Source organism: Magallana gigas, chromosome 5 (genome assembly GCF_963853765.1).
Source record: "Magallana gigas chromosome 5, xbMagGiga1.1, whole genome shotgun sequence".
Lineage (NCBI taxonomy): Eukaryota > Metazoa > Mollusca > Bivalvia > Ostreida > Ostreidae > Magallana > Magallana gigas.
In genome coordinates, this window is record NC_088857.1 from 30860960 (window position 1) to 30888093 (window position 27134).

Here is a 27134-nt window from a genome sequence, read left to right on the forward strand (position 1 = left end):
CATCCTACATTGGATTCAATGACCAGTCCCTAATTATTACTGTACACTGATGAGGCATTACTCCTACGACACATAATTCATGAAGCCCGTATGGAGCTCTCCTTACACTTGAAATTGCCATTGTGGACTGTATGCAAAAGTCAATGACAAGGCTTTTCATTTCTTGGCCATCTGTACACCAACAGAGTATTGACTCCTGATCAATTCAATACACCGCTAGGACCGAGGGTGACAGCGGCATCAACACTTCCCAAGATACACACTTACACACCTCTCCACAGCTCAAAGAAATTTAACTGCACTTCAATTATTTTCATTAGAGCAAGCAAGATCCTATCACTTCATCTTCTACACTACACAATTGGAAATCAATGGAGTGTTGGAAAGCCATGAAACCTGGTCACAAACTCTCAGGAAACTGTACCGAGCCATGCTCCAAAACTCATTTTTATTCTGTGTGATTATTGATTAAATCTCTGGGACTTAATGCACCACATCAGGGTGTAATTTTACAGCCCACAATGCATTTGTCACAAAACAGATGGCCTGCATGCTACAAAAATATTCAACTTTGCCCAAATTGGAAAATTGAAAATTTTCAAAAAGGCAACCCAGGAAAGTCCCATATTGTCAAAAACAGATGTGCTTATCAATAGCCCAGTGCATTTCAAAATAAGATGACAAAAAATATTACTTTAAATTTCTGAAAATTTATCATTGTGTAGCTTATTTTTTGTCATATACAGTCAAACTTCGCTATCTTGAACTAGATGGGAGTGTTTAAATAATTTGAGACATCCGATTATTCGAGATATCAAGGGTGGAATACTTAAAAAATAAGTGGTTGGGACTTACAAATCACTTTGACATATCCATTGTATTTGAGATATCAGTGTTCGAGATATCGAAGTTTAACTGTATGTATAAATATCTAGATATCGGTTTTAATCATTAAGAGCATATGAATGTATACTAGATATAAGTGGTTTGATCCACAACTGTAAATAAGTCTGTTGTCCATTCTACTTAGCATTGTGTCACTTCACACACCCCCACTGGCACCCCTCCTTTTCCATGCCCATGAGTTATCATGGCATCCTCATTCTATCCTTGTTCTTGGAGCCTACACACTTGATTAAACATGGGACTCTAGCCAGTACCTTTTTGGTTCTTCCCCAAGAGAAATGACAGCCAGTGGATCAGCATAAGCGATGGGACACAAGATAGTGTAAAAGTTCACCTAACATCCCCCACTGTTACATTTCTAGAGAAACCTAGCCCATTCTTACTTAATACTTATGACGTACATCTTTATTACGGAAGTATTTCTGGAAAGTTCTATGCGGAGGAAAATAATAAATTTTTGGAGACAATGTTTACTATTAGCAACAATATGGCAGTTCTTAGTATCTCAAGACATAAACATCTGCATGTTTTTGCACATGTTTACACACACACTCTACAACAGTTCTATAAACTGTTTTTCAGTTCATGAGGATGTCTGTTCCTCTTGTTTGGTCTTAAATATTTGCATCATCCTCTTTTTGCTTTACAAACTTAACACTGGGGACCCCCTGATGATCATTCTTAGAGCTTACCTCTGATCACCTACAAAAAGAGTTGCTGGTCATTATACACCTATCTCGCCATTTCTCTCACCCTCCTTTTTTTTCTCTTCTAAAAGTGACCAAGATTGACAGTGGCCAAGTTTATATCAATTTAAACGCAAAAAGATGATTCAAATCGAGAAAATACATTATGTTATGTTATAAAATTTTGATAAAAAAAAAACAATGGCAATTTATACATCTTCCTCCTTGTTTTACCAAAAACTCCCAACAAGATATCACTTTTCTCCATTTAATATTCAAAGGGCCTTGTAATCTTGGTCAGCTTTCCCTAGCTCCCATTACACCTCTCAGAAAAGACCGAGCTGGGATAACTACATGCACGCTGCCTGAAGCGACACCTACCCGACTAGAGGCTGAGCTGTAGGTGGACTTGTGGTGGTGACGGTAGCTTCTCCGATGTCGCCGTCGCTTGTGGTGTCTATGGCGACTGTGGTAGCTGTTCCGATGTGGTGAGTAGCTGTCAGAGTCTCTGTGGTGACGATGGACGTGCCGGTCTGGGGTGGCGGAGCGATCCCTGGAATGGTTTCTTCTTCTCTTCTCATAGCCATAGTCATAGCTGTTCGAAAAAGAAAAACCATTATTATAGCTGAAAAACTACCATCGCACCATAAACATGTAGCCTTAACCATCTCCATTCTTTAGCCATGTTCGATAACTCTAAATTATCTGGATTATTTTTATTCGTACCATAAATCTGCCTTAATTAGTCTTTTAGTATTAATATTACGATCAGTTATTCAACAAAATGCTTGGCTTAGTGGTTCACCTACCGGTATATGAAGGTAATGGGGATTGAGCCACCAATTAGCCAGTACAACTTTTTTTTTAAAATTGATCTCAACTTGAAATTTTTATCCATTACATGTATACCCATTTTGGGCAAATTTGCAATAACTTTGTAAAACGCATGGATACCACGAATAATTTTCTTTTTGTTTCATTTCATTAATTGTTTGAAAGACAAACCATATTTTTATGATGAAAAATACTTTGAGCCTAAGGGTCCGAGACCTTAAAATATTGGTAGAGTTGTACAAGACAACATCATTTAAAACCACAGTCCCAAGCTATGAGCATTGAAATCATCAAAATGAACAGTTTTAACTGTTATAATCAACAAATCTCTAAATACAATGCACACCCAAAAACACTCTGCACCAAAGATTTTCACAATACTGAATGTTAAGGACAATTGTCATGTGGAATAACCCCAATGTTTTGAACAAATTATTCAGAACAAATCAACATGAGTGACTTCTATACAGATATGATAAATCTTTTAAGATCTCTATGGTTCTAACCTTCGTGTTCGGGCGCACAAGGATCCCATACCCTGGACCCATGTCACATCATGCATCAGTCGGACCCTACTGCAGAATATGTGTCCTCACAAGATAAGCACTGATACATACACCATTTTGATGTTATAAATAGGAGATTTCAATGATGCTTATATATATCACATGACACCTCTTGACAATTTATTTCCTGTGTTGCATTTGTTATTTGATTCTGACCTCTACTTCTTGATAATGTTTTGCATTTGTATTTTTCTGAGAGTTTTCTAGATAAATAATAATGCATAGCATTTATTTTACAGCATTCTTACTGCAAAATATTCTTTATACAAAATGATGGCAACCCAGTAATATTCATAGAGATTTTTTTTCTCTCTCTTTTACATTCTTTCCCATTATCTATTATCTATGAGTGGGAGGAATGGGAGATTTGGGTGGAAGGGGGGGGTTGTTCTTTGGAAATATAGAACAAAACCCTCCTACAGGACCAAAACAAAGAACAACGTTAATAAGGTGTACATAATTTGTAAATAAATATATAAATGTGCGGAAGAACATGTAGGATGGGTCACAACACTTGAGATAAATTCATTCAATTGCTCCATTACAGCGGCTGCTTTGTGTGTTGATGTGGAATGATGATGAAGTGATGAGGGTTTTAGCTGTGTAATTCCTGGTTCTGGGAGGATCGTGACTCATACCTGGAAACTGCTCAGATAAATAGTAACGTGTGCAGTATGCATCTCCTACATTTATAGAGCCCCCTCGCCACAATTACACATACTTTGTCAGGCCTATGCAGCAAAGAAAAAAACGCAATAGCTTCAAGTAACAAAGCATTTAGAAGAATGTCTTTCCAACCAAAAGCAATGATTTTAAAGAGGAATAAAGTCTGAAATCAATAAGTATAGTACTATATAAAGTTTTTCTTAGCAAAACCACAAATGATATTTACAGATTATGCACATCATTTTTCAAAATTTTAATGAATGACTGAGCCTTTTTTGAAATATTTGAAAAAAAATTATTAATAAAATCAACAAAATGTTATATTAAACAAAAATTGGTTATATTCCAGTCCTATTTATGTTATAAAGCTTTCCTTTTAATAAAATAAAAATTTTGCTGACTTATTCTTAAACACTTCCTTTTGGCATTTCAAATCTACTTTCCTTAACTATTACGGTATAAATATCATCATATGAAATATTTCTGTATACATGTACAAATATCTCTCTTACAGTCTTACTTATATCTTCTTTAATAGTTATGAACCAGCCATTTAAGTGGAACAGACAGACAGATGGAAATAATGATTCTTCATACAATTGTAACAACTCGGGTCATCCAACCATACCGATCTATGCAATGTTTATTTTTCTAATGCTAGATATGATACCATTGTTGATAACACCATAAGAGCAAATATATTCAAGTTATTAAGAATATCCAATGTAAAAAATTAAACATATTCAATTCCATCCTGTAAAAGGTTGTAATATTCATTTGATCAGTATCCCTTGACCATCAGGGGCAAGATCCTTGACCATCAGGGGCAAGATCCTTGACCATCAGGGGCAAGATCAAAATTTCATTGTCAAAAACACAAAAAATTCACATGGTTTTTACCAAGAAGACCACCATCTTTAAAACGAATCCATCTCTTCTTTGTATATTTCTGAAAACAGTTTGTCTCTTAGAATCTTAGATATAAGACAAAGGATGATAAAAAATGCATTATCTCAGTACTTTAGGGCCTCTCTCATAAAGATGTGTGTAGGGGGTGGGGCATAAATTCTTTATTGATGATTTTCTCCATCAGTCATGTCATGTTCTAAATTTATCCAATAAAGTAGTTTTGAGAACATCAGAATGTTAAAAAGTTTGTTGACCGAGACTTCACAGAAATTACAAAACTCAGACAGGAGTCTCGTGAAATAACACAGGAGGCTTCTTCAAGCTTGCAATTACTCATTTCAAAGGAATAGGATGGAAATTGATAAATTTGTAGACGACATAAAATAAAAAAAAGTACACAAGACAAACTGATGTAAAACAGCAAAATGTTCCATAACTCAGATAGAACTTGTCCAAGAGCACATAAATGAATTACTTTTCTTTGTTAAACGTATGCAATAACATGTATTCTGGTAATATTGTACATGTTGTATATATATGTTAAGATTTCAGCTGTTTAAAATAACTGAAATTATCTCCGTTAATTTTTTTTTCCTTTGCAGCTAAATCAAAATCAACTAGTGTTACTGTAAAGAACAAAAATCAATATTCAAATATTTCGCTAGTGTTGTTTTGCTTCTATATCTCGAATTCAAACGTCTGATTTACAACATTCCCTGAATGGCCATTTTCTGTCCACTTGATTCTGGGTTAAACTCAATGCTCTATACTCGACACACTCACTACCAGCCATTTGTACCTTCTTTAACTTTTTGTTCAGTATTCTTAATGAAATTACACCTTAAGATTCAATACTTAATCATAAAAATGTTCCTTTTAAATTCTGAACCCAGAAATCAATGACATTTCTTTCTCAGAATTTCAAAGACAAAACTACTTAGAGAAATGCCATAAACGGTCACATAATAGAGTCATTCAATACAGATATGATTTTTATTGACCATGTTGATCTTATATTCATCTATTGAAAAAATAGGTACCATTTAATGTTAAAATGTGGAGGAATGCTTTTCACTATTTTCCTGGTACTTACAGTATTTTCAATGTGATTCAATAGATCTCTTTGTGTCGTGTTGTCTATACTAGTATCTCTTGATCTCGATAATCCAAAAATAGAATCACTTGACCAATTTTTGACACAGTTATTCAAAGTGTGTGATTTTTCTTTCAGAATCAGCAATAATTTGGGGCATAATATAGTTGCAACAGGATTGAATGTGCAATTTGCATGAAAGTTAATATGGTATACCTTTTTTCAAAAAGAAGAATAAATGGACAGACAATTAAGTTCAAACCACACTCCCTCCTCCATCCATCTTTAGAACATTTAAAATTATTTCAAATACAACATATAACATATAATAAGTATTTACATTGTGTTCGTTTGCTCTGGCAAATATGAGAAGTGTATGAACTTACTCAATTTAATGACTGGCATATCTTCATTTATCTTATTACATTGTCTACTGCAAACCTTTATCTAATTATTTATTATTTGACAAATCTTCATTTATCTTATCACATTCTGTATACTGCAAACCTTTATTTAATTATATCCAAGAAAACGTTGAAATGTTTGAAAAATTAATAAATCTCATTAAATTCCATTAATGACTCTTGCATTCATTAAAGGTTTTATACAATGGCTTGGTTGCAAGATGTAAGTTGCAATGAATTCACTGGTAATCTCCACAGAAAGAATGCATGAATATTTAAGTTGGATCACACATTTTATCCTTTCCCACTATTCATCTTCATTTCTCAATGTGTTATGCTGGCTGAGCTTAAATTCTTGCTCTAAGTTTAAAAATGTGCAAGTTCAATACACTGGAGGAACATGTAGATGAGAATCATTCACACAGCGAATAGGAGACATAAATCTGAGCCCCCCTCCCCCCTCCTCCCAAAAAAATAAAGACCATAAGGTCTTAAAAAATAATATACTGTGGATGGAATCATTAAAATTTGTATGGGCTATTTTTCATGATGTTTTATAAGTGTGTGGGGAGGTATTTTTGAGTATTTTTTAATACCCCTTCAAAAGCGTATGTGTGACTTTATAACCCTATTTTATTAACTTGTTGATGATGTTAATTCCAAGAAAATTCAACCACCACGAAATCTAATGATTCCACAGTATGGTGCAGAGGTGGGGGAAAAACAAAAAAATTTCCTCTTTTTATACCTTCTGGAATCATGTCGTCTTTTTCTGTGATGGTCCACATAACCTGGGCTTGGGCTACGTCTTCGAGGCATCTAAAAGAAAATAAAACCATTAGATTTCATGTTAAATTCACTTTCTAATGATGAAGACTATTTCCTGTTTTCTTATACAGTATTTGAATTTCATATCGACAATATAGAGTTTCTTTGAAAGAGAAGTGCTTTGTGGACCATATGCACAAAAAAATGCTTATAGCTTCGCATGGATGCCTTGAAGTTGAAGATTACCAAACCAATTTATTTGTTTCCAATTCCCCCCCCCCCCCCACTTTTTTGTTTTGCTTTGGTGAATGAGATGTGAAGAAGCTCCAGACACACAAAAATTGGTTTCTTTAATAGTGTCCATTTTAAAAACTATCTAATTCAATAATTACAGCATGTGAATTTATGCATCTACAAATTAATTCATGAACATTGGGTCAAAAGTTCAAATATATGAATAAAGGTTTTGTGTTTCTTGCATATATTATTATCTACTTTACTTATGTTTGACTGTGACCATGCCAAATGCTTGGTTCATCAATGATGTCTATATTCTTTGATCTCAATAAACATGTGATCATTTCTTAACCAGTCATTTGTTTTAAATAAACCTGACACGACCAGTTTGTAAGACAACAAACACCAATCTGTACACGTGCCAGTCATTAATGATAAGTGAAACTTACAATAATTCCTTACGTAAGAATTATTATCAACGGATCAAACAAATAGCACATTAAAACACTTAATCTTGACTCATCAAAATGAAATATAATAGCTATATCATCAAGTAAAATGACAGCTTGGTCGTTTGACATAATTTTTGGACCGAAACACACATCAAGATGGCGGCATTGTGTATTTTAATTTTCAAATGTATGAATAAATATCAATTTTGAAAGAAAAAATGAAGGTATATGATTCACGGTATATAACAAAATACACAATAGTAACCCTCACATTACTGCTTGTCGTTTTGGCCGTTTTATCCCACAGAAAGTCAAATTTTAGCGTACTGGCGCACCTCGACACAAACGTAGTAATTGCATCCATCAAGGAATGAGATAATTCGCGATTGGGTGAGAGGGAACCAATCAAATGTCTTCTTACAACAATAATTCATATTCGGATAAAATTGAAAAAAGGCTAAGAAGTTAAAAAATGCCTAATTGAATTTAAGATGAATATGCATACGCGGGAACTTGCTGATAAACAAATCTTGCAAGCAAACATTTTATGAAATATCATACCCATTTATTTAGATAGCTGAGAATGATTTTCATAAATTGTTTGTTTTATAGGTAATTTTTCGCAATGATGGTATAAATTAGATCAGAAATATGCCATAAAAAGATGAAAAAAGGAGTTAATACCTAGAGGTCAATGATTGGGGAGGATGATGGAAAGGGAAAGTCCCATTTTCAAGCACCTGACAATGTAAATAATATATAGTATAACAAAATATGAAAATATATAGTGTTATATTAGTTACATCTTTATTTCTTTCCAAAGTTCCTCTCTCAAGCCGAAATACTTTTTGTTTATACACTTTGAAATATACACTTTGAAATATTAATGTAAATGAAAACTTATCATATTTTAAATATATTCACGGATTTAACATTTTATAGGAGTTTTACTTCAAAAGGATGTCATTCAAATTTAGCGTGTTATAAGCGTCATACAGTCATACATCTTTACAGGTAAGATGAGAAGTAAGTATAGGTGTAAAAGTTTGGGTGAACAGGTATCATAAAATATATCTAATTATACAAACCATAACCAATGCATTCACTGGTTAAGTTACATGTTAACTAAATTAAATCCCTCTCCGTGCCATGAAGGCGCATTTACGCACACTACATATCCCTGGCTGGTTTTATTGGTGCTAAGCGGATGAAAGTCATTGACCCCCCCCCCCCCCCCGGATGGGACCGTGAATAGTCCATCGCAGGTTAACTCACAGCGAAGGCCGGTATCCAATTTCAGCTGGATGGACTATGTAAACGTAGAATAAGTGCCCTGTCTAAGTGCACAACATCATGTGACCACAGCGGGGTTTGAACAAGCGACATTTTGCCTATGACCACTGGGGCATGTGCTCCACAATTGATTTAAGGTGGTATGGGACATCTTTATGTTGTGACGTACTATTCATCGAAATAAACAATAAAATGAAGTGTAATTTTATAAACAGTTTCTTTTCCAAAATTTTCAACTAATAGCGTAGCGTAATGTGTTAGAAGGTTCACTAATATTCTGTATATACGCCACGAGTTCGAATCCCGTTGGGGATTTAAAAAAAAAAAAGATTTTCACCTTTCTAAAATATTTTTAAAACGTATGTTTTGGTTAATTATTGGATGGTTTGAAAATTCTAAACCGGTAAAAGTTTCTTTTTAATTATAATGTACAGTAACTTTAATCCACATTAATATTGACAGATGTCCCGTATACCACCTTGACTTCTTTAAGAATATTTGTCACTAGTTTTGACATTTATTTTTATACCTATCACGAAGTATTTTCTCCTTTATTTCACTGGTATTAGCCCTCGTGCTAGTATAGTCGCCGTATACATGTATTATTTTGGTCTTAATGGCATAAATACCATAATATAGTCCAACTAACTAATAAATTTGACAAATTTTAATGCTTTAGAAGAAACTTTAAAACAAAGAATTTATTTTTTTTCAAAGTATATATACATGTATGTTGTCATGGAAAATAATGTCACTGAGAGTATAAAATACCCTCAATAGCTCTGCAATAGGATTTTACTGTATATATTATATATGCATAAGTATAGCACGGATCGAATAACCGGAAGAGCGTCCCTCCTTTTATATTTTATAATTCATGTAAACGAATTTGCTCCCACTGACAGTTTCAATACTTTGATTGTTGTGAGGGTTTACATCGGCTACAAATTGTAATTTAGATATAACTCTGCATTAAAAGTTGATTAACTGTTCCCCGTCATTTTTCGCAATTTTAGCCTTAACTGTAGAGGGTAATCGTGTAAAAAAAATCCAGACATGGTAACTTAATTGCAATTGTATCGATCTGATTGCTGTGTGAGCCTGAATATGAATGTGTGTAATTCTGATCGTGTAACTTATAAAAACTCGGGAACAAAACCTTCTAGACTTATTTGACTCATTTCCTTCGTATGGTGACCAATTTGCAGCTTGGTTGTTTTTTTTTTAAAGTTAACTAAGAGAGGCTGTCAATAACCATTGAGAATTATCTTTTTAAAAGTGGAAAGTGCAAAAATCACGAATTAGAACAAAACTTTCACACTTTTGTGTACAGTGATAATAAATCATTAAAAGTGAAAAATTACAAAAAAACTGCGCGTGTGTTTCTATGGCAACACACCGTGTTACCATGAAATTCATGAAATGTTGTATTTTCAACTTTTTCACAAATATCTATGGGTATACAATATCTAAAATATGGAAGTGCACAATTCCTTTTCTTTCCCAACTCTGCTCTCGGAACCATGGTACAGTGAAGGATACATTACTTGTTACAAAATATTTTATAGAAATTTATCTAAATTCTCAAAATTTCATATTTTTGATTTTCCAGGGGACATTTTTTTTTCTACTTAAACAAGTAATAACAAAATAATATTACAGAGATAATACTGTAAACAGATATATGTATTTTTTTTTATTTTAAAACGCCTTTAATCAAGCGATGTTTCTGTACAAATCATTGCTGTTTTCCCGTTGCCATAGTAACGGCAAATATTAATCCTTCATATCTGTAAACAGCATGTTCTTTAAAAGTAATTCTTTATCTTGTAAACAACATATAAGGAGGACACACACTCTTATTATGCTATCAGTTGCTGGTTTTGAATGTAAAAATTCATTCTGGTAACTAAGAAAATGCTTTTCCTTAGATACCACAAATTGATTAATTGTGGTTGAAATCTACATTTTTGTATTTTTCTTGCTATTGTTGAAGTGAATGAACCCTGTTGAAGTCTGTTCTCAAAAGAAATCATTTGATTTTAATTTTCATATTATGCTCAAAGTCATGTAACCTTTTCTTTTTAATATGAAAATATGGGTAAATTTGGTGGAAAATGGGATTTTTTTGTCAGGCCAGGAAAAAAAGGAAAGTTGTTTAACTGATTTTATTTTTTGAAATAAAAGTCTAAAATGTGTTTTTTCTTCCTATATGAAAGATTGTACCATATCAAGTTGTGCCACTGAAATATCGTAGCTTAAAAATTGGTTGTTTTATTGAATTTTCAGTTGTAAAAAATGTCAGGTTATTTTGGTTTCCATGGCAGCCAAGTTTGGAAAAATATTTAAATTATTTGTTAATAAGAAGATGGGGGAATAAGATGGCGCAACTGCCCATTTGGTTTAGTCGTAAAATACAATTTCAAATTTAACATTTTTTCAATTAAATATATTTGATATGTTATGAATCAGATACAAGTTTACAAAAGGGCAAAGGGTATATAATTTCTAACCATAATCAGTTTGAGATATTTCAAAAAAGATAAGAAAAAAATGTTAAAAATCCTAAAGTTTTGGTGGTATCGAACCCACAACCTATAAACCCAAGTTCTATAAAGTCGTCTAATGTCTGTTGCTCTAACCACTGGGCCATTTCATACACAACAAAGTCCGGTGTTTAAATGCTATATGAGACGTTGGCAACGAATTTACGGACTTGTATTATTATCAAAACCGATTTGGTTTGACTTTTCCTATAGCGTCACGATCATTTCTGTCAGCTACGTCATGCATAAATTATACACGCCGCCGGTGTGAAAACTATATGATTGGTTTAATAACTCCTATTTTTAGGCCGAGTTATCAGTATACGCTTATGCAATGCCAGAGCTGAAGGATTTCTCAGAATCAAAATCGACTATCCCGTATGTTTAAATTCTGTGCTAAACTCTCTCTCTCTCTCTCTCTCTCTCTCTGTAAACGGGCGTTAAACCATAGCCTCAAGCTACGGTCCAGAGTACGGCGTTATAAAAAATATAATATTTAAAAGTTGCATGTGCTAAGCGTTCATTTCATGTAAATACCGTAAATGTATAATGCACATGTATTACCTACTAACTTGCCAGTCAAAGTGATAGGTATGAATTCCTCGATTTCTACACCTTTCGATCGGCAATCGACAGTCAATAAAAGTATTGAACGATGGTGTGAAAGAACGAGACGGAAGTGGAGAGTGCAAGGAGGTTTGTACATGTGCGTCTTCATTAGGCAAGTGTCCGATTCGTTTCTCTTCTGTTGCCCTATCACTTTCGGTGTAAATATATATACTAAAATATCCACAAACCATTTACTGCAGATTTCTTTATTTTACCTGTCTCTGAACCCCCGATCACCCGCTCCATACATGAACACTGGTTTGTTTACATAAAAAAAAATACAGTTCTTGATCCGCTTTCCGAGTACGGTTAAAGGTTGTTTAATAGGAGAAAGTTTGGGGCGGGTAAAGCTACAATTATTAACAGTAGTAAACTAAATGAAGAATTATTTAAATGGATTATTTTCACAAAATGTGGTATGGTATGATGTAAATATTTTTAAAAAATAGTGTTATTTTTATACGCGGCAAATTGCCGTAAAGTTTTTTTGTACATGTAAGTATTGTATGCACTGTAGCTTTATATTTTCTAACCCAAAATTTATACACAGAGCTACAGCTATATATGTTATGTACCGTATGTATTGTTTTATCACAAGTGTACACTTTCGAAAAATAGCCCAATTTCGACAGTCACGAGTACCCATGTGAATTTTTCATTCTCTGATATGTTGTTGTTCTGTCCGTGCATAATTTAGTCTTAGTTAACCAGCAGCCAATCAGCGGTAAGCTGAATCCACCAATAAAAAAACTGTGGTTAAGGTGCGGGTATTGTTTATGTATGACGTAGCTGAAAAAGTTGAACGCGACGCGATCGGAAAAGTCAAACCAAATCGGTTTTAGTAATATTTTTTTAAAACGTTCAATTGTTGGGCTACAAAATGACATTTTTAAAGTATAGTGGGTCATCTCTCCACATTTTTGTTGATTAAAATCGGTTTAAATTCCATTAAACCGCATTTAGACTATGACAAAAATATGGAGCTCAGACCCACTCTACGAAAGAAAATGCATTGAAGTTGTAAAATTGACACTATTTGGATGTTTTGACGCGCATACGCCAGTTTAAATCAACCTATTACGTGTATTTAAAATATTTAAGGGTTACAAAGCGATGTTACGTTAAATATACATTGTTTTTAATTTATTTTTTAAAAAAGTTGATTTAATGATATATTTTAATTTTGCAGTATCTAGTTATTTCTCATATGGGCATTTTACACGCCTTATTCATCCATCTTCTTTTTGTTAATGAGCTCTGTTCGTTTTCCTTAAACATATAAAAAATGTATTTTACAATTCCAACTATAAATAATTTGGCATTTAATGTGGCACATTTGACGGTTTTTTTTCCAAGAGTCTGGAGCCGTTACCACGGTAACAACAAAACGATGCATAAAATTGTAAGGAACGCATTTAAATGTCTCACATTTGTGTTTATATTGAATTTATCAATAATGCTATATGTAATCATAGGATGTTTTGATAAAAAAATTTGCACTTTCCAAAAATTTCTCGATGATTACAGACAGCCTCTTTTAAAACCTCCAACTTTGCGCATTTTCAATCTGTAGTTTCTGCATTTGTATCTTTAAGCTCGGAAATAGCATTTCTGGCATGATACAAATGTAAAGTTTACAAGTTTGTCAAATTTTGACATGACTTTATATGGCAAATCATTGTTGTGGGAATAGCCAGTCTAGGCATGCCGTAATCGTCGGAATGGACCAAAATAAACATAATATTCAATCATGATCAGTTAAACTGATATAAAAAGCTTTTAATTATCGACACCATTTTCTTTGGATCGAAAATATTATTTTTAGAGAAATAATTTAAGTATGATTGTATTTAAAACTGCTTATTTTGGCATGTACATTCCATGCATATAATGTTTATGTCTGTCTTCTTTCAGTCATCCAACTCTTCCCCTCTTGTACATGATGTGTAAATGTGTTTATTTTGTATAATGAATGTTTATTATACAATCTTCCTCTTGCCCCTTGAGGGCCCTTAATTGATCAATACAGAAATTGAATTGAATATTGAATTGCAGCATCGTTTTTAAAAACTCGTCTCAGCAAACAATAAAAGTTAAGATTCTCGTAAATATATATCATGATATACGATGTGGGTTTTATATTGCCTATAAAAAATACATGAACTTTTGTATATAGTTTCTATTTTAGCCCATCAGTCGAGGTATCGAAACTTGCTAGAGATTTTTCATTGAAGTTATATACTTTGCCTTATATACCTTTATACGAAAGGTCGATCGAAATGCATTTTCGACCAAGTATTTATATTTTAAAAACCTAAAAACGACTTTTATAATTTGATTATGATTCATTTATCCTACTTAAACATTGAATTTAACTAATTTTGTGGGTTTGTTTAAAGGACTTGGACACGATTTGAGCTCAAAATTGAAAATTTTATTTTTTCCAATTTTAATGTTTATAATGATTAATATGGGTACTTTTAATGCTTATACCCCAAAATTTGAAAGTCAAATATTGAGGTATAAGCAAGGTACGGAGTTTGAAAATCTTTGTTTTGTAAACAAATCTCGAGCTTTGTTATGGTTTACATATGTGTTTTATTAGTGTAAGTCTCAATCAATTTTTTTCTGTTTATTATATTATCTATGAACACATTGAATCAGTTTTCCTTGTTTGTCACGAGTCATTTGGTCAAAGAAATGGTAATTCCATACTTTACATTATTTGTAAACAAATATAAGACTCGAGCCTTGTTTACATAACAATGATTTCTTACCTCTGTATCTCTCTTAAAACTTGACTTCTAATATTCAAATTTTGGTCAATCGTTCAAAATGAGCAAGTTAGCCATTTTATACATAAAAAAGAAGAAAATTTTGATCTAAAATCGTGTCCAAATTCGCCACAGTTTGTCATTTTCCGGAAAATCCGGTTACATGTTTCTTCTTTTTTTACACCGACAATGTTTACAGATGGCGCTGCAGTTAACCACATGACTCTGATGCAGACGGCACAAACACAGAAGTTTTGGGACATTATTAATAACTTTAACTAACGTGAACAATATATTGAGTAAGTAAATAAGCTGTGCTGGCCTGTAGTCTTTTTGAATCATCAATCATATTGAACTTAGTTTGGTGATCGTTCTCCTGATGATATCCGATGGACCAGTGCAGTTGATGGCCATATCCCTTATGTATACAGATGTAGTGACAGAATACTTAATATATTTACGGCGACCGTTGGGACGAGCGCTGCATAAATTGAATTAAGCACACATCGGCACATGTGTTTCATAATGATAATTTTAAAGCTTGGGTAACATATGCATGCATCTATGAAAAAAAAAATGAACAGAATCAAGATATTTTCCTCTTCGGTATATTTTTTTTTAATGAAAAGGCCGTCTGGATGGCGAAACCAATACCATGATCACATTTTTTAAAATGTGCACAGTTGGATCTGCCTATTTATTCACTATTCTACAGGCTGCGTGCTCAGTGTTTAGATATATTGTGAAGTCAGTTTAGCAAAGCAGACATCACTCTACTGTTTCCATCAGAGTAACAATTAATGCTCCAAATAAATTGCCAAGATAAAAACTTAAAACAACTAGTTGCAAAACAATTTTTATAATCAGCAGAAAGTTTTATGCCGCTTTTAAGTGCATGGCATTCGAAAAGAAATATTTACCTGTTCTCACAAGAACATAAAATTGGTGCCCTCGCAAAATTTACATGGAAGTGTTGGTACAATTCTTACAGACAGAAAAATTCAGTACGTCAAAGTGAGCAGTAGTTTAAATTTTCTCTTGGCCCAGGCATTGCAGTGCTCCAAGTCACAATTGCTATCAGGTCGCTAAATGGCGACCAACAATTTTTTTAGGTCGCCATTTCAGAATTTATGGTTGCCATCAAAATATAATTCACTCGCCATAATAACTGATAATAATTTTATAAACAAGTTAAATATGAAACAAATAATAAAGACTCCCAGTAACATATATCCTTTATTACACTTTAACAAATTGACAATTTAAACTATGCAGCAATCAGGATTGGAGGCAGTTTTAAATTCCTCAATAGGAGGACCTTCACTGCTAATTCTAATCAGTGCCTCAACAGTAGTGGGATCTTAACAGCTACGAACACCACTCTTTATGCGGTTGACAGCACTGATGGTTCTCTCACACTGGGCACTGCTCACTGGAATTACCATGAGGATTCTCACCAAATGCAAGATGTTGATCTACATTCCAGCGACGCTTGATTCAAGCTAACATTTATTCAAACATTACATTGGCCGAGAGTTAATTTTTTTTTAATTTCGATCCCGATTACGATGATTTTTGTTGCGAAAATGCGAGTTAATATGAAATTTTGGTCGCAAAATTGAAATTTTAGTCGCAAATGCGACCATTTTAGTCGCAACTTGGAGCACTGCTTTGTGTTTAGAGTTTGCAGTGCTTGCTGGCACTCTGTGTATGAGTACAAAAACACACATAAAGTAAGCAAGAATATAAGTCTTTTAATGACAAGAGGCAAGTTAAGCAGAGCAGGTACTTGGAACACTTGATAAATTTTCTATCCTCCATGCATATGTTTGCGATGGTTCAATTATCTGAACAGGTCTTGATCAGGCTTCCATTGGTTAGTCAAAGTAAGAACTGGCTCTAATCTATGTACAGAAACTATATTGACCACAATATCCTTGCGCATTATCTGAGCTCAAATGTATTTAATATTTTAGTTGTTTGAATAAGTGTAAAATATTTATAAATAGTGTCAACAAACATTTTTAAATATAACAAAAAATGTGTAATGCTTGCTATGCATTAAATAATTTGATTTTGCTATTGCAGGACATCTGCAGTTTAAGTGGATGTACATACATGTATTGCATTGTCATTCCAGATCATGGCGATATACCGGTATTCAGGGCTTGTTTAGCAACATGGCACAGTGGGACCCTTTGCCCACTAAACTGACTACGTTTGGCCCTCTTAGTTCTGAGGAACAGCCATCATCAGGGTTCTTATCCAAACTCTTCAGAAAGACTAAGGGTAAATCTTAATTTGCAGCAAAGATTTCATTGTTATCAGTCTAATTTACACTTTCTGTAAAGAAGGGACTTGAATATATTCACCGTGTGATTTTTTCCTGTTTACTGATCTTTTTAAAAATAAAATACACGTCTAAACTACCATGGTAAATGAGACATCTATTATTTGGTTGGTTGAACATATGCTTGTCATAAGTATTCCTTTTTTCTGAGTTCAACACTACCTTAAATGCTGCCTTATTATTATTGCTATCTTTTTTTACTTAATATATACACATCTGCTTCCTGGTTTTTATTGTCATGTGTGTTGAAGTAAATTGCAAGTCTCATTTGGGCTAATTATACAAGGTAACATAGTAGACTGATAGTTATGCAGTTTAAACTAAATATATTCCTCCATTATTAGATGACAAATCCTCTAGTAAATCCAGAGAAGTGTCTGTAGAAAGGGAGAGAACTCTTTCAACAGTGGTCACAGAAGAACAGAGGCAGCCAGAAAGCAACGGTAAAAGTTGATAGTTGTGAGCCAGTGGCTGTAAGATATGAAATTAAATGATAAAAAAAATTCCATTAACATATTTAGAGAAATAAGAGATTTGACGGTTTTAGGTTTTGCCCTCAATGAAAATGAAAATTTGCAAATTGGTAAATAAATATAAAAAAATTCATTTAGATGTTTAAACTCTTACGTAAAGAAACATAGTGAAGCAAAATTGATCAAATTTTATGTATTTCTTTTCATTTCCATTGTTATAATCAAAAAGTAAAACATCTTTTTTGAATCATTGTGTTACTTTAAGTGTGTTCATGCCAAAAATAAGTGGTATAATTCTTTGAGTAATTGTTCAAACAGAGGGAGGAGAGAGTGATGGGGAGGAAGACTCAAGGGACAGGACCTCCTCCGGGAATGACTTCCCCCGCCAGGGTTCATGGAGCATGCCGCAAATGGCCAACAGGAACAGGTCCAGTGTCCTTAGTCGGCTCAGCAAGATCTTGGAGAAAAGAAATCTGGTGAGGGACATGTTACGAGGATTCAGGAGAAAAAATAGCACTGTTTTAATTTTTCATTTAGGGATGAAAAAGATCTGGTGATTCATTAGTTACCAGTACTAAGATTACTGGATGTGAAAAGAGAAAGTAATTGAATTTTTCAGTCATATTTTCTTCTGCTGGGGTTTTTCTTTAGGAGGGAGTAGGTGAATCCCTTTAAAGGGATGGATTTCCAACTGAAAGCAAAAGAGGTTGTACATGTAGCTAGAAGATTAAGAGTAATTTTTCTTTATTACTAGTACAGGAGAAAAAAAAATTAGATTAGCTTGTCACTTTAGTTGTCGTAATGAGTTATCAGAATATCAGGATCTTATAGTTTCAAAGTTTTTGCAACCCTTAAAGGAGAAATATCAGGGATTCAAAAGATTTTAAGGTGGTAAAAGTAATTTTGCTCAATTATATATGTACATGTATAAGAAATAAAAGAAAAGAAGGACAAGCAAATGAAATTGAATTATTTATATGGTATTATTTTCCTTAGAACCCTCAAGCTTACAAGGACAGTGATTTCAAGCAGTACTGGATGCCTGACAGCAGCTCTCGGGAATGTTACGATTGTGGTGACCGGTTTACCACATTCCGGCGACGACACCACTGCCGAGTATGTGGTCAGATCTTTTGTAGTAAATGCTGCAATCAGGAACTACCTGGACGAATCATTGGTTACAAAGGTACCGGCACTACTTTCATTTGGTGGCTTTCGTTTACCTGTAGGAGAATATGAAATTTGACAATAGTAACAGCATGCTACAGCTTACTCCACTTATATTGAAATCGCGTATTTTGATTTTTTTTTACGTATACGGAGGTATTGAGGCTAGACGTAATAATTCAAAAAATAAAACAATTTGTTCCCATCTGTTCGAAATTGTACCATGGTTTTGTAGGTAGAATCAGTGAGGATACACAAAGCTTAAAGTGATTTTTGTTTCTCTTGAAGAAGTGAAGGTATTTAAAATTGTACCTTGGTTTTGTAGGTAGAATCAGTGAGTCTACATAAAGCGGTAGAGTGATTTTTGTATGTCTTATAGTAGTAAAGGTACTTGAAATTGTACCATGGTTTAAAGGTATTGTCAGAGAGAATCGGTAAATGTTAAGTGATAGAGTGGTTTGTTGTGTCATGTAGAAGTTCAGGTGTTTGAAGTATCTGAAACAGTGTTTAAATCCTCGGATTTGTAGATAGTTTATGTATCAGAAAGTATATACAGTCGCACCTGCTGTTACGGCCACCTTTAATCAGCGGCCACTCGCCATGAGCGGCCAGTTTTAATCCCGCCCGTTTAGTTTTACACTATATTTTAACTGATTTAAGCGGCCACCTGTCTAACGCGGCCAGCGGCCACTGTTTTGAGGTCCCGTGGCTTCAACATGCCTGTTTTCAACGGCCATTTTGTCTGTTTTGTCACATGACTTTTGGATCTGACATGTGACCCCGTATCGAAAGAAGCCAAACTTCGAAAGCTGATAATGAGTTAATGACAAATAATTTAGTGTGTTATTTGAAGTCTGCTGAGATTTAATGTGATAATTGATTAACGTACTTATATACTTCATTACAAAGTCATTGTATACGGCCAGTCTTGCGCGGGACAGCTTAACATGTGCAGCAATTAGCCGGTATTATGCACTTTTTTGCTAGAAAATTTCTTTGAGATAATAAAACGGGTTCTTAATATATATAAGAATGGAATTTTGATACTTTTTTAAAAGGTAAAACATCGGCTATCGTAGTTCAGTAAGTAGCCTTTGTACGGAAACGCTACTTCTGATTGTTTCCCGCATTTAATCCCTTGAAAATTATCATTTGGGCGTATTTAGCAGAAAATGTTTTGTTATTAATCCCTTGATAGATAAATGGAATTAAAACGGCCATTTAAAATTAATATAAACTGTTTATTTAGCAATCCGAGCTGTGCATTCACCATCTCTGTGTACGCCGCCATTACAGATGCTATTAATAAATCTGTGCAATAGAGCCAAAATGAAAATACTCGATGTTTTTTTCCCATTAATTTGAAACCTGGAATAAGAGGCCACCTGTCTTTAGCGGCCAGTTTGGCATTGTCCCACAGGTGGCCGCTTAAAACAGGTGCGACTGTAATGTAGTTAAAAATGGATGTGTTTAATAGTGATAAATGAAATAAACATTGTTCTTGTTTGTGTATCAGAGTGTGTATCTGTGTGTACTGTGATAGAGTGGTTTTAATTAAGGTGTATTGCAATGGTCAATGGTATTGTAATGGTCAGTGCAACTGTCAATGGATTTGTGAGTGATATCAGAATGAGTACTTACTGTGTTAGCTTAGTTTTGAGAGTCTTGTAGTAGTACAAATGTTTGAGATTATCAATTGTTTTGTTGATGGCATCAGAGTGTGTACATACTGGGTTCAGTGGTTTTTATTCGATTGTCTTGTAATAGTATGTGCTTGTAAATTGTACCCTTGCTTTGTAGGTGGTATCAGAGTATGTACATACTGTGGTAGAGTAGCCCTCAGTGCCCTACAAACTGAGCCCACGGGATACATGCACATAGAGAGGGATGACCTGGGTAACTCCACGGAAGTAGAGCAGTCCTCCTACCAGATATGGGGCACCAAGGGGGCAGCTGGGGGGAGATTATCCTCTGACATAATCTCTACAAGGTAAAAAAAAAAAAAAAAGGCTTTGCATGATCGTAAGTTATCAGGGGAGCATATATTCTTTATAAAGGTTAGGAATTTAAACAAAAAAATCATCTTTCAACTTCTTTGCAGTTATTTTAAAATGTGCTGTTTGAACATTTTCTTGTTCTCTTACACATTGCATGAATCATGTTTCAAAATGTGAACTGCACATTTTAGAGCAGTTGAAAGTGACAGAATGCTAAGGGAATATTCTAATATAAAGTTTTATGTTATTTTATTGTAGAAGCTTAATGACTCAGAGCTTCACAAGCCAAGAGTCTGTGGCAGACTTTTGTCCAGAACACATTGACACCATTGATCCAAAAATCCTTGAGGTGTGCTTTATTTTCCTCTTTTTTAAATCCAATTCATTGAAATGCCATCATGTAAAATGATATTTTACACCATATTTCGGAAAATAATATAATAATAACATGTATTCTGCAGCATAGAGTAAGTTGGTTCACTTAAGAAGAACTTTTCTTTTCCATCAATGATCTATTCTGATAACATTAAGACCATGTACATGTACAATTTTATTCCCCCTGTAGGACTCGGCCCAGCTGAGGGAGCTATGGAGGAAGCTACTTGACCCCCAGTCTGGTGTGGAGATGCAGAGTCACCGAGTCAAACTGAGAACATACATGAACTGTGTCAGCGGGAACAGAGTGGTGGACTGGCTTGTCAGAAACGACAAGGTCGCTCAAAGGTAAACGACAAGGTTGCTCAATGGTAAACACATGTTACTTACAGGATTGAGAAAGAATTTTTACTTTAGTGTTGAAAGTTGAATTTCATGTTGGTGAGAAAATACATGTGTATATCTATGTGTGTCAGAAGATGTATTAGACTTGCAGCCTTTCTTTATCAGATTGCAGGCAGTAGCCATAGGACAGGCTTTGTTAGATGCTGGCTTCCTAGAAACCATTGCTGGACAGCCCAAGGTCTTCCATGATGATTTCACTCTCTACAAACCATCTGAGGTATAAGTGGTTTGAACATGTTTTATTGTACCGTAGATATAATATACAGTGGGTTCTGACAGCTTGTTAACTTCTCACCATATTACTCTTTTCTTATATAGAGATAAAACTGATTTTGTGTTATCTCAGTGTTTTAACATATCTATCTTCTGACTTTCACTTCACAAAATAATAAAAAAGAAGCAAACTCTTGATTATTACATGCATTTACCTAAATAAAACCACATCTGTAAATTTCTTCAAGCTTAAAAATTTTGATCGAGAGATAATGCAGGCAGATAATAAACATGCCTGTTTCCCAATTCTATTTATTCAATATTGAAAGTTTGATTCAGTGTAATATTGATTAAGTTGATCTTGGATACATACACAATATTGAATCAACAATTTGACAGACCTCCCCTGTGGATCCACCCCAGATCTCTGTGATAGAGGCTGAGTCAACAGAACAAAGCACAGAGCCAGAGTGGCTGAAGTCCATCCAGACCGATACGTCTATTGATGATTGTGAGTCTAGCTTCATTCGACATGTACACAAATGGTATTTTTAGTTAATGAACATTAAGAAAGTACATTTCCCAAATACTTTTTTCAATCTAGTTTCTACCTCTGAGGACTATGGGGACTCGAGGGAGTTCAGGAGAAAAAAGAGCTCCTTCACAGCCAGCTTAGAGAATAGGATCGGTGGATCCAGACAAGGTATAGTCGGAGGGAAATTTACATACTGTATTACCCTTCATTACTGGAGAATGATTGGTTAAGGTCAAAGATGAATCTTAAGTGATCTATATTTTAAGTTCAACAAGATTTACTTTTGAATAAGCATTTCAGAATGAAATGTAAACTGTTCAAATACTTTGTCACTTTTTCTGCATATAAGTATGTGCTTCATATATTGTTGTTAAAACTCTTAATTTGATAATTTATTTTTAAGACATTTTAATGATTTTTCAGTAAAACAATTTTTATAAATATTCATTAGTTAAGGCCATTTAGTAAGTGAAGGAATTCTTTAGTCAAGATATACCTATGGATGCATTTTGCACACAATATCCTGTCTTTTTACTCCAGACAATGACAATGCAGACTTGGAACCTCTGCCCAGGACAGACTTGGAAGGATTTGCAGGTCAAGATGACTTGATAGCTGGTAAATTAATTCATCCACCAATAGAAACTAATAATCATCAAGAATTCAAATTTGGCATTCTTAGCTTGGTTAATTAGACTGCTCAAATTGAAATATGTGTATGGTTTAAGTTCAATTAATTAGACTGCTGAATTATGCTAGTATTATGCTAGTATACTGGATACCATTTTTTAAGAACAAAAAACTTCTAATGGAATCTGATTTTGATTTTCTACAGTCTCTACCTAACAAATCATTTTTGTGTCCAGGTTCTATGTTTACAAGTTCTCAAACCATCACAGCAGAGAAACTGACCAGTCTGAACAGAGGCTGGAGACACGTGGACTCTCTGAAGGAGGAGAACGGGGAGAAGGCAGCCTTCATCAAACTCAGGTATGTTGTCAATGGGTCACACAATTAGACAGCTTTTTCCAATCAAGATATTTTTGTCAGAGAAAGAAAAATCAAATGCATATGTACATGTACACAGTCCTAATTTTGAAATTCTCTATTCTTAAAATTTGATGCGTCAAAATTTTTAAATTCGATGAACCTTGGACCCATTTATAAATGTGTAAAACACCATTGCTGCACCACAGTCGTTTGAGAATTTAATTAAATTTGAATTCTTTTAAAGTGATTTAGTGTCAAAAAATCTACACCTTAGTTTGTTTTCCTGATGAACAATGTTTATATTTCTGAAGGGACGCTCATATGGAGCATCTGCGTGATTTGGCCAGCCAGTTGTTAACAAAAGAGGGGCTGTCCAAGTCCTGGCTAGACATAGTTCTGGGATCAGCTGATCGCATCAGTCGATATGTCAACCCAGATGTCAGGGTAGAAAATGATCACATGGACATCAGAAAATATGTCAAATTTAAAAAAGTATGAGAAATGGAGAATTGTTTGAAATTTTCTCTTTTTTTTTTTTTGGTTTTCTATGTAAAAAAAAAGTTTCATTTAGTTCTTTAATCAAAGATATAACCATTTGCATAATTCTCACTTCTCACTCGCTCTCTCTGTCTCTCTGTCTTGTCTCTGTCTGTCTGTCTCTCTTGCTCTCTCATAAAAGAAAAAAACCACGTTATTTTATTTGTCTCCTTGATAGATCCCAGGAGGTAACAAGGAACAGACCTGTATGATTCATGGAATGGTGTTTACAAAAAACATTGCCCATAAGAAGATGGCCAGCCAGATCTCTAACCCTCAGATCCTTCTTATGAATGGGTCGATTGAGTATCAAAGGAGGGTCAACAAGTTCTCCTCTCTTGAACCCCAGATTCTTCAGGTAAATCCTGAACTGTGTCTCTCCAATTCATTTCTTACACAAGCAAATGTATGAGTATTGACAAATTTGCATGGCATGAAGCTTTTGGACTACTGCTATATTGACTTATTTTAGCTCTCTGAAGCAATGTTGTGATGCTTAAAGTTACCATTGGCAGAACATGTAGGTAATGTACTAAATATAGGAATTAATTAATAGAGGAATAAATATACCACAGGAAGAAGAATTTCTGAAGAACAACATTTCAAAGATTGCCTCGCTGAGTCCCCGCCCAGACATTCTGGTTGTGGAGAAAACAGTGTCACGACTGGCCCAGGAGTACCTGCTACAGGCTGGCATCACCCTCATCTTCAATGTCAAACTGGTAAGGTTCAATAGGAGTTTCACCCATCCATCCCCCCAGCCACTATAGTTACTTGCATGTGTTCTAAGATCTTGGTTCGAATGAGTGGTAATATCTTCACTGAGATCTTGAGTAAACCAGGTGTAACAATTAATAGATTAAACAATTATTCTGTAGATGAATTTAAATTTCCATCGGAAGGGGTAAAATTAAAGAAAAAGTAAGTTATTAGATGCTGAGGACTTTTTATAAACATGAACCATATATTTCGGCTATATCTTCCTAGGTTTCCATTGTATATTTGTGTGTTGTTGGTAGTTAATAGTGACTGCTTGCCCATTTGTTCCATAATGGTTGTAGAACACTAGCAAGTGCAGTGATGATTATTGAGAATGGTGTATCATTGTTATACTACAGAGTGTGCTGGAGAGGTTAGCCCGGTTTACCACGGCATGCATCGTGCCCTCCATCGATAGCTTGGTTAGTGGACCTATAAGCCTGGGCTTCTGCCATAACTTCAAGGTCTGCAACTTCACTCTACCACAGGGTATGTTTTACTGCCGAGCAGACTGCACCATTTTAATATTGTATCATAATTGTTTCAAGGTCTTAAATTCACATCATATGTAGCTGTTGAGGCTAATTTGCAACATTTTTTTTTACTTTAAATTTTAAAGGCAGTTAGCAATATTAAAGCTTTTCACTTCTCCATTTAAGTTAAAAAGTTCACCAGGATATATGAACTTGGTTGTCACATGATCAAATCCTGTGAAGCCCAAAGGGCTTCTCAGGAGTTCAGGATATTTGCAGTTGTAAATATTTCAATTTGAAATGAAGTTAGTGAGTGTGCTAATTTATCATAATGCTATTACCTGGCAAAAGTTTGTGTTATATGTATTTTGGAAAGTTTTAGTTCATATACCTGCATGGTAATTGGTGATCATACCTTACACTGTATCAATTAAACAATCATATGAAAGTTCTATTTCAAGAGTTCTGTCACCTGTTTGATGTAATTTTTTGTTGTAAAAAAGTTGAATTGTTGAATTTGGTTTGTACAATATGCAGGTAAGACAAAGACCATGCTGTGTTTTGATGGCTGTGCCACACACCTGGGCTGTACAGTCACTCTCAGAGGGGGCACTGACGGGGAACTCAAAAGGGTAAGAGCTCTCACATAGACACTTCATACATTGATATCCAAATCATTGGAACATGTAGATACATGTAATTGTAAACCTACTTTTATTCACTATCTAAAAAGTTGTGCAAGGTTTTAAAGGCTTTTTTGCTAATATTTATTGCCATGAATAAGTCCTGTACTGTGTTTAGTATCTATATGGTAAGTAACCAGTTTGCCACTTGTAAATTCATTGTGAATAAAAGTTAGTTCACAGTACAGTATGTACACACCATACAAGATATTGGTAGACAGTAACTTTAGTGGAAAATATGAACTGAAAAATGAAAAATTTGTCAAATCCATACTGTTTTTACCATAAAATATTGTCAAGTTTCACTGTTTCACCCAGCTGAAGAAAGTGATGAAATGGATGGTGTTTGTATCCTACCACTCTAAGTTAGAGATCTCCTTCTGTATGGATGAGTTTGCTTTACCTGTCAGTAAGTCCCAAACCTCCAACAACGTCATGACAACCAGTCTGGACGACCTGTCCGTCTCCATGGAAGTCCATCAACCCTCGCCTGCAAAACAATCGGAGCAGTCCACGCCGGACGAGATGGAACCTCTCGGTGAGGAGGAGGTGGTGGTGGGTGAGGCAGATGATATAGGTATACCAACGGTGGCCAGTGGCATTGATATGTGTCGAGTGGAGAAGGGAGGCAGTGGTGTTCAGGAAGAACTGAGGAAAGGAATTGAAGAGTGCGAGGTAGTTGTTAACATTCCAGATTCAGAAAGACGCGAAAACAAGGGTAATGGTGATGTGAAAAGGATTGAACCAAAAGTGGACAAAGAGGTTGTGATCATTCAAGAGAAAGTTCCAATACATATCATTTCTCAGGAATCCAATGAAAAGCTGGAGGTTTGTGGAAACAAGACTGAGAGCTTTATGAGAAATCTAGCAGCAGAGAATGCGAGTCAGAATTCACATTTGAAAGTCGTTCGACCATCATCTGCCACCAAACATCCAGTGGGGCTGGAGGTGTCCGACCAGTCGGACCCACTGTATAACTACCAGAAAAACAAGGATGACACCATCTTCTTCAGCTCCCACACCCTACAAGAAAAAAGCTTCAAACACTGCCAGAAGTTCAAGAAACTTCTAAAAGAGGTCATTCTCTCAGTGTCTCCTTTCATCAGCTACGAACTTCCATACCTGGAAACGGAGAGCGGCTCAATGTGCACGAACAGGAAGTTCTTTTCGGAGGAGATTTACTGGTCGCAGCATTTTGAGCCACAGACTTGGCAGGAGACCAAGAAAATGAAGGATGCCGACTATCAGCCCCCTGTGAAGAAGCCAGTGTTGATGTGGTCCACTGTGGAGGTGGTAGAGGCCCACCCTTTGGTGGTCAGTCAGCTCTCAATGCCCTTCACTGATAAGAAAATGCAGGTTGGTGTCTTTTCATATTCTTTCCGTTTTTACTGTCTGCGTAAGAAAGGAAGATAATTGAATATTTATATATGGCCA

The 27134-nt window shown here is 34.8% G+C and overlaps 2 protein-coding genes across 12 annotated transcripts in view; one reads left to right on the top strand and one right to left on the bottom strand.

The window, feature by feature from the left end:
* Window positions 1-7904, bottom strand: part of LOC105338262 (uncharacterized) — a 21699-nt gene extending 13795 nt beyond the window's left edge. For 3 of the 5 annotated variants that reach the window (XM_066084244.1, XM_020071417.3, XM_020071416.3), the window contains exons 1-3: window positions 7793-7904; window positions 6813-6883; window positions 1974-2187 (exon numbers count right to left, since the gene is read on the bottom strand). In XM_066084244.1, coding sequence (XP_065940316.1) covers window positions 1974-2187; window positions 6813-6883; window positions 7793-7885 — 378 coding nt within the window. In that variant the 5' untranslated portion in view covers window positions 7886-7904. The other 2 variants (XM_020071418.3, XM_020071419.3) reach the window with 2 other exon arrangements.
* Window positions 7905-14927: 7023 nt separating this feature from the next.
* Window positions 14928-27134, top strand: part of LOC105338263 (1-phosphatidylinositol 3-phosphate 5-kinase) — a 29403-nt gene continuing 17196 nt past the window's right edge. For 6 of the 7 annotated variants that reach the window (XM_034467820.2, XM_066084255.1, XM_066084253.1 and 3 more), the window contains exons 1-19: window positions 14928-15042; window positions 16884-17032; window positions 17438-17536; window positions 17885-18042; window positions 18563-18752; window positions 20534-20723; window positions 20989-21079; window positions 21296-21453; window positions 21616-21727; window positions 22123-22234; window positions 22328-22426; window positions 22799-22876; window positions 23125-23248; window positions 23560-23740; window positions 23964-24143; window positions 24361-24507; window positions 24904-25033; window positions 25555-25649; window positions 26019-27056. In XM_034467820.2, coding sequence (XP_034323711.1) covers window positions 16924-17032; window positions 17438-17536; window positions 17885-18042; window positions 18563-18752; window positions 20534-20723; window positions 20989-21079; window positions 21296-21453; window positions 21616-21727; window positions 22123-22234; window positions 22328-22426; window positions 22799-22876; window positions 23125-23248; window positions 23560-23740; window positions 23964-24143; window positions 24361-24507; window positions 24904-25033; window positions 25555-25649; window positions 26019-27056 — 3291 coding nt within the window. In that variant the 5' untranslated portion in view covers window positions 14928-15042; window positions 16884-16923. The remainder of the gene's footprint in view (window positions 15043-16883; window positions 17033-17437; window positions 17537-17884; window positions 18043-18562; window positions 18753-20533; window positions 20724-20988; window positions 21080-21295; window positions 21454-21615; window positions 21728-22122; window positions 22235-22327; window positions 22427-22798; window positions 22877-23124; window positions 23249-23559; window positions 23741-23963; window positions 24144-24360; window positions 24508-24903; window positions 25034-25554; window positions 25650-26018; window positions 27057-27134) is intronic. The other variant, XM_066084251.1, reaches the window with a different exon arrangement.